At 46.8% G+C, this 7,553-nt stretch overlaps 1 protein-coding gene across 3 annotated transcripts; it reads right to left on the bottom strand.

Moving 5' to 3' along the window:
- Window positions 1-570: 570 nt before the first annotated feature.
- On the bottom strand, window positions 571-7,226 carry mgat1b (alpha-1,3-mannosyl-glycoprotein 2-beta-N-acetylglucosaminyltransferase b). Of its 3 annotated transcripts, XM_042012269.1 has the most exons (4): window positions 6,143-6,381; window positions 3,476-3,634; window positions 2,475-3,389; window positions 571-2,039 (listed from the first exon to the last, which is right to left on the bottom strand). In XM_042012269.1, the coding sequence occupies exons 3-4, from the start codon at window positions 3,324-3,326 to the stop codon at window positions 1,338-1,340; spliced, it is 1,554 nt and encodes a 517-aa protein (XP_041868203.1). In that variant the 5' UTR covers window positions 3,327-3,389; window positions 3,476-3,634; window positions 6,143-6,381; the 3' UTR covers window positions 571-1,337. The 3 variants fall into 3 exon arrangements, with proteins under 3 accessions (XP_041868203.1, XP_041868202.1, XP_041868201.1); XM_042012268.1 differs by lacking the exon at window positions 6,143-6,381 and adding an exon at window positions 6,894-7,226 and having other exon boundaries at window positions 2,475-3,634; XM_042012267.1 differs by lacking the exon at window positions 6,143-6,381 and adding an exon at window positions 6,388-6,548 and having other exon boundaries at window positions 2,475-3,634.
- Window positions 7,227-7,553: the final 327 nt, after the last annotated feature.

Raw genomic sequence — 7,553 nt, 5'->3', positions numbered from 1 at the left:
TCGCTGCCGTGTGGCTATGAGAAGTCCTTCACCGTGTTCCTGTTTTCACTGAGTTCTGACCAATGAACCTAAAGAAACGTTGACATCTTGGCCCTGAAACCCACGTCTTTTTAAGGTTATCATTCTCTCATAGACTCAGGAAGCTCCTGCAGCTGAAACGAACCCTGCATCAGGCTGGGACTACTTTCAGCAGTGGACTGATAAACTTTTCAGAAGGTATCAGACACCAGCAGCTTCATCCTGAGGAAGTATTATTGTGACAGAAAATGCTGAGCAGGACTCAGACTGGGTTTGGGCCAATGGAAACGCAGTGTGTCTGAACCAACATGGTCAAAAGTCAGAACATGGACGGTTTCCTTTCACATGTTTGAGAAACAGGAAGCAGGGCAGGAAACCACCAGAGACACACAGGAAGCAATCAGCTGATCTCAGCTCGGTCTGCAGGACAAACACGGATCTGAGGACATAACGGAGGTGGACAGATGAGGAGATGCTGGATCTGACCAGCGTTTTCTTCACTGTGAACAGGACGATCAATGAGGAGAGACGTGTTTGCCAAATGGACAAATATCAAAATAGTTGATTTTATTCATAGTGTATTAAAGTTAGAAACAGTTCAGGCAGTGGCTCATCACATCACCATACAGAGGAGGGATCAGCTGTTCAGCTCCCGTCATTATTACAGTACAGTGATAATCATTTCATCCATCTTCTTCATGGGGCCTAAACTGACCAAACCACAGCTCTACAAAAACCAGAACATCAGGGTGTCCATCAGGAACATTTCAGGCTCCATCATCTTAGTCTCAGACACACCAGAAAGTCCTAAAATATCTTTTAAATGCATCATTCTTCATATTAACAGTTTTCTTCAATTTACTTCATTCAGACACAGAGGATCATGGGAATTTCTTCATAACGTTTCTCTGATTAACTGCACGGAAAGAAACTTCAGGTGTGATGCATCTGGCTCCGTGTGAGACCTCTTCTTCTTCCTGTAAGTCGTGTTAGGAGGCATTTAGAGCTCCGCTCTGATCTGAACAACTCTGTGCTGACTACAAGAGAAGCTCTCACTCGTTGACACTGCCGACTGTCAGACGCCACCTGCAGCTGCTGCAAACATCAGATGTTAAAACTTCATTTCAGACAGAAAGGCACGTGTCCAGCAGCTCTTTTAAAATGGGTTTGTGGGTTTTATAAGAGTTTTATAAGAGCAAAGGGATATCCTCGATGTTCAGGGATAAGAAGCTGGAAACAGGCCTTCCATCTCTAGTGACATCCCATCTCTAGGTTTGTTATTCTTTGGTCTAGGAGGGTATTCCTGCATGGAGTCCGGATCAGCTCCAGCTGGTGTCGTACTGCGTCCAGCCCTCTGGTGGGGCCAAGAACACCCTTCGGCCCCTGTGCAGGAAGCTGACAATGCCCCTGTAACCTGTACGAGGAACTCCAGATTTTAAGTCATCCATCACCCCAAGATTTCGAGCGAAGACTTTAAAACTATCCCTGCTGGAGTACTGCACCCTGTATGGTCCAGGTCCTCTTAAACCGCCCCCTTGCTGCAGGTCCTCAATCTTAACCAGCGTGGCACTATAAACCTCTTTAACAAACGTCTCATCATACTTCTCCTTCAGCAAATAAGACAAATCATGTTTAGTAAAAGGCACGAACTCAATGTTTAGCTTAATGTAGCGAAGGTACTGGTCAAAGAACTGACCTAAACTCACACCTTTACGACCAAAGGTGATAGTCCGAGAGATTTCAGGCCGTATGCAGGAGCGGTCCTTTCGCTGCTCAGGTTGGCGCATCCAGTCGTCCCAGAAGGCCGAGGGCCATTTGGGTTCAAGTTCATCCCACATCTCCTTCAGCAGCATCCAGCCCAGACCAGGGAAGAAGTCCGTTCTGTAGAGGAGGTCGGCCTTGGATGGATCCACCAAGGCATCTCTGCCGTTATCATTCCAGGCAGAAACACACCACAACGTGGGGTCAGAGCGCAGGATGGGATACAGGGCTCGGAAGTACTCAAAGAAGTCTGGTGCCACCTAAAGTACAGGGAAAATATGCATCAGTGAGGTGTCACAGCTTCATTTAAAAAGGTCAGTTCCCAGAAACACAACCTGTTCTAGATGCCACCATCTAAAACATCTACGTTCAGTTTCCTGCAAGTAACACGGAAAAACTGAACATTACTGGCAGAAAAATCCAGATTTTTTTAAATACAGGGAAAAATTCACATATATATATATATATATATATATATATATATATATATGAATTTTTTTTTCTTAACAGCTGTGAAAACTGACTTAATGCTACTTCAGGCAGACTAGAAGAAAAACCAGCTGAGCTTCAGTTTGTAAGGTTGTACAGCACGAGTATGAACATGCACACATCATGACGTCAGTACTAAAACGATGTCGTCAGATCTTCCTGACCACACGGACCGGTCTGGTCTTCAGATATCTGACAGCCCTCACCTCCAGGTCGTCCTCTACGATGACCACTGTGGACTGGGAGAAGGTGTTGAACACCTGGTTCAGGGCCCATCGATAATGTCTGGCGATCTTGTAGTAGCCCTGAAACTTCCTGTGCTCTGGCCGGACTCTGATGTCCGACAGGTTCGGTTGTCTTATGTGCGTCACCTGATCTCCGTATGAACCAATCACACGAGCCGTGTCTGCGTGGCCACAGTCCTGACTGACGATGATTGGATAGAGATCTGGAGAGGGGCGGTACTGGATGAGTCTGTCCAGGCTGCGTTTGACGGTGACTCTGTCGCAGGCGATGACCAGGATGGGAATGATGACTTCTGGGCTTCCAGCTGAAGGGGTCAGTTTGGTGCTGATGATGTTGTCCTGAAATTCTGGTAAATCTGATCCTGGAGCTGCTGTCTGAGCAGGTTTCTGAGTGTGTTTCACATCACTTTGGTCCCTGACACCCCCACCGTTCTTCAGAGGACCAGGAGTTTCTGGTGGCGGGTGGATGACCACCTCTTTGTCTTCTTTCACATAATCGGTTTCTCTTTTCCCAACGTCCTTCTGCCGAGCCCACACGGCCCGGTGACTCTCAATCTCCTTCAGTAGTTTTTTCTGGGTTTCAAGCTGAACTTCAACCTCCTCTGCCAGCCGAATCACCTCCCCAGCGAGGTTAACTCGATCCACTTTACTCCTTCCAACCCCCCACTCCTCCTTTCCTCCTGGTTCGGCTCCGCCACCCTCTCCAAGGCGGCCGATGGGAGGTCGACCCCAAAGATAAAGCAGAAGCAAAGCATTCCAGGCAACAAACAGGAAAGCTCCACATAATATCAGAGAACCTTTCTTACGAACCATGGCCCAATGAAACCAGGAAATGGACGGAGCTGGGAGGGAAGCGGTGATGGGTAATCCTACAGACTGAGGGAGCAATCTCAGATGTTCAGTGAGTTCATGTCCAGTCACACTGTCATCGCTTCATCCTGTCTGTTGGTCTGGAAGCTCACCTGGAGGACAGACAGCCAGTTTATAACAAGCTAACATGGCGTTGGTGTGGAGAACATGCATTTCGTGAAGAACTCAGTCTGCAGAGGACGGGGGGGAAAGTGAGGTCGCTTTGGATTGAGGGAATGTGACTCTGTAGACGTTATCCTTCAGTCATCATCCTGAAAACAGCAGGAAGATAAAGAATCAGCACATGACTGACATTCACATTAACTAGTGCAGGTCCAACATTAGAGTTCAAACCCCTGAGATACATCACAAACGTCCCAACTTTTTAAATGTAACTGCTCTGATCTTTTACTTGACGTGAGGACGTCTCCATCACTGCCGTCTGGCAGGAGAAGCTGCACTTTATCACAACATGTTTTACCAGGAAAACAAGAGCAAACAGCAACGAACAGCTCTGTGATGAGGGTGAAGCAGCTGAAACGTTGATGTTTAATCAGACAGGAAAGCTGCAGTTCAAACAATGTTAATCTGGATTCTCTGATTTTTTGGTTTCAAACTGCAAAAAAAAGAACATGGAGCTGCAGCGGATTACCCTAAACAACCATGTGGGAACAGAAGGGAGTCAAAGTAAAGAAAAAAGTCCAAGGAGATGCTAAAACTACTAAAACTGGGTTAAGAATTCACAGTAAAACTATAGAGTAGTTTCATGGCAGAAAATTTCTCCTCTTTATCTGGAAAACAGCTGAAAGTTTTATTCCCATCTGTTCTCCGTTAGTTTGTTTATTCAGCATGTTACGTGCTCTTTATATAAGTTTTTTTTAGCTATAAATAAACCAAAATCAAACATCTGGATTTTCTGTGACTGCTGATGACAACTAAAAACCAAAATACGTTGAAAAATACAAGCTGCGTTCAATGTACCTCATAAATGGGAAGTTCAAACTTTTCTACATTTGCTTTTTGCTTATTTTTTAACAGTAAATTCAGCTCCTGCAGCAGTTTCATTTTCATATCCCGACCAGGACGTCCAGCTTCTAATTAGCAGCCTTTTCTTTTCCTGGTCAAACGCTGGGAAGTCTGATTTCCAATTTGTCATGAATGCACCATCCTCCTGCATTAGAAATCTTTAGTTAAAGTTGAAGACAACAGCTCTGGGCCGGCCTTCCTAAAGAGCCGGAGAGCTATCTGTAGTGTAAAGAGACAGTACGGGGACAAAGTAGAGTCTTATTATAAGGGCTCCAACACCAGGAGCATGTGGGCCGGATTAAAAACTCTTACTGACTACAAAAAGAAGACCATCAGTACTGAGGTGATGTCTGTATTTCTGCCTGAAGATCTGAACACCTTTTCTGCCGCTGTGAGAGCACCTCTACAGATACAGAGGTACACAAGACTCAGGAGGACCACTGCCCACCTGTGATCACCAGGACAGACGTGTGCAGAACTTTAAAAAGGATAAACACACATAAGGCTACTGGACCTGACGGCGTCCCCGGCAGACCAGCTGGCAGACGTCTTTTCAGACATTTTCAATATGTCATTGCTTCAGTCTGTAGTCCCCACATGCTTCAAGAAGACATCATTGTCCCTGTCCCCAAGAAAACCAAAACCCTTTCCTGAATGACTACCGCCCAGAAGCCCTCACTTCCACCATCATGAAGTGCTTTGAGCAGTTAGTCAAGTCATTCATCACTTCCTCCATCCTGGACTCATTAGACCCACTTCAGTTTGCCTACAGGCCCAACAGGTCAATGAAGATGCCATCGCCTTCCCCCTCCACACTGCCCTTTCCCATCTGGACCAGATGGACACACATGTGAGATGCTGTTTATTGTCTACAGCTCAGTGTTTAACACCACTGTGTCCTTCAAACCAAGCTCAGAGACCTCGGGCTCAGCAGCGCCCTCTGTGACTGGATCCTGAACTTCTTGACAGGCAGACCACAGGCGGTGTGGATGGGCGGCACCACCTCCTCCACCCTGACTCTGAACACCGGCGCCCCCCAGGGCTGTGTGCTCAGTCCTCTGCTGTACTCCTTGTTCATGCATGATTGTGTAGCCACCCACATCTCCAATACCATAATAACCATAAAAACAAGCACACACTGGGATTTTGCAGGAATCTAACCACTGGCCCTGTGACTGGTGGGCAACCCATGCCCCCACCTGACCACAGGTTGTTAAAGCTCAGAGTTATCTGTACAGGCAAAGTCTAAAACAACAAACAGGATCCAGTACACACACTGAAATGATAACAGAGCTGTGAGTACACAGGGCATGGCAGAGTCCTCCACCTGAAGGTCACAACAACCTCATCACCCCCACAGGAGTAGAAACACCTAAACCAATTAGTGCTGATAAATACAGGCTCACAATAATCCTCTCCACACCCATGTTGGACATGTTTCCTGATCCAGTCCAACATCCCATTCCCAGCTTCCTTAAATTCCCTAAAAGCAGGACTGATTTCACTGAGTTTACATCGGATCTCCATGAACATGAACAAATGATTCAACTCTTCTTCTAAGCTGGTTAATATTCCCATAGATTTTTTAGACATTTAATTAGAAGTGTGCCCTGTATCCTGATAGAAGTCCTGACAACAAGCTTACTGACTGCGGTTCATTTTCACTTTGACCAACTATTCCAGCTGTTCCTACACTTGGATTAGCTGCTTCTCCTTCTGGAGCTCCTCGGATCTTTTCTCCACCGCAAACATACCTGAACATGACATGATGACGACTTCCAACTAATCCACCATCAGCTGCCAGACCCCGAGCCGTCACAACCATAAAAACCGAATCAAACGGTCCGTGAATGCAGCAGGTAAATGCAAAAACTACATACAGCCATTAATGCTGGAACTGAAGGACCAATGAAGGCAGAAATCCTACAGAAAGCGGATCCAAGAAAAGCTCCAGAACCCCGTCAGATCGAACTGGTCCTCGCACAAAAAGCTAACCTACCTCTGGTCCGTCCGGACGTCTGAAACTGGTGCTAATGAATGTTTTCCACACAGAAACTGGCTGAACTGGGCGGGCTTGTTGCTCCTCTCTGACTGTACCAGCTGAATCTCCACCTCCTCCGTCAGGCAACGTGGAGCTGGCTGGTAGGATCCCACGGAGGAGCCTCAGACACCGTGGATCTCCACAAAGCGCTCACATGACAACACGGTGGCTCGCGATGCCTCCAAGTCAACTCTATACAACGCTTTACTTTACGTTCAGTTGATCACACACACACGCGCGCGCGCTCTCAGGTCACGAGCGTCCTCTTGACTCACTCACACAGCTTCTACCCACCACATGCTAATCTGGAAGCTAATTGAAGCCACCAGGAAGTAGCCGGTGTTTTTATTCCCACAGAGACGTGTAGAGGCTTGAACTGCCAGGTAACCCCGCTGTTAGCTTCATGGCTAACATCGAACAGAAGCAGTAAGGCTTCACTGATAGCTGCAGAGCACATCCCTCACCTCTGCCATGTTAGCTCCTCTGAATGAAACGAGACTTTCCGAGCTGCAGAAGTCAGCGGGTAGCTGCTTAGCTAGTCGACATTGAGTATCCTGGTCAACCCGATGTTTCCCTCAGTCTCCCCGTCGCAGCACATCTTTGTGGTGGATCACTGAGGCTCCTGGACCGCCTCCACCTCAACCTCCTGACACCATTACTGTCCGAGTTCTGTGGTTCCTCCAACGCCAGTAGTTGCCGATGTCAGCGAGCTACATGCTCTGCTCGGTGATGGAGACTCGGATCTCCAGCAGAAACAAGTCTTCTCACTTTCTCCTCCTCCAGCTTCTCCGCCACAGCGGCTGACTCTCACCTGCACCGACGCCGTTTTCATTCGGCTCAACGAAACTACACTTCCGGGTTGGTGACACTAAAGTGCCGAGTTTACCCGAGTAGAGCCGAGTTCTTTCTTTCTTTCTTTCTTTCTTTCTGTAATACACAAGTAATACAGTAATACACAAAACATCCAATTTTATTTATTTAAAGAGTGTGAAACCCAATTTGAGTGTCTTTCAGTCAGACCTGTTCTTTGGGGTTTATAACTAGACCTTTGTATATTTTAAGTGTAGATTTCATGTTATTCATATGGATCACTGTATTTATTTTCCAGACTCTTGCTTTTACAT

Source organism: Melanotaenia boesemani, chromosome 17, assembly GCF_017639745.1.
Source record: "Melanotaenia boesemani isolate fMelBoe1 chromosome 17, fMelBoe1.pri, whole genome shotgun sequence".
NCBI classification, from domain to species: Eukaryota; Metazoa; Chordata; class Actinopteri; order Atheriniformes; family Melanotaeniidae; genus Melanotaenia; species Melanotaenia boesemani.
The sequence above is the reverse complement of the archived record's forward strand: the minus strand, read 5'-3'. Positions and strand labels throughout refer to the sequence as shown.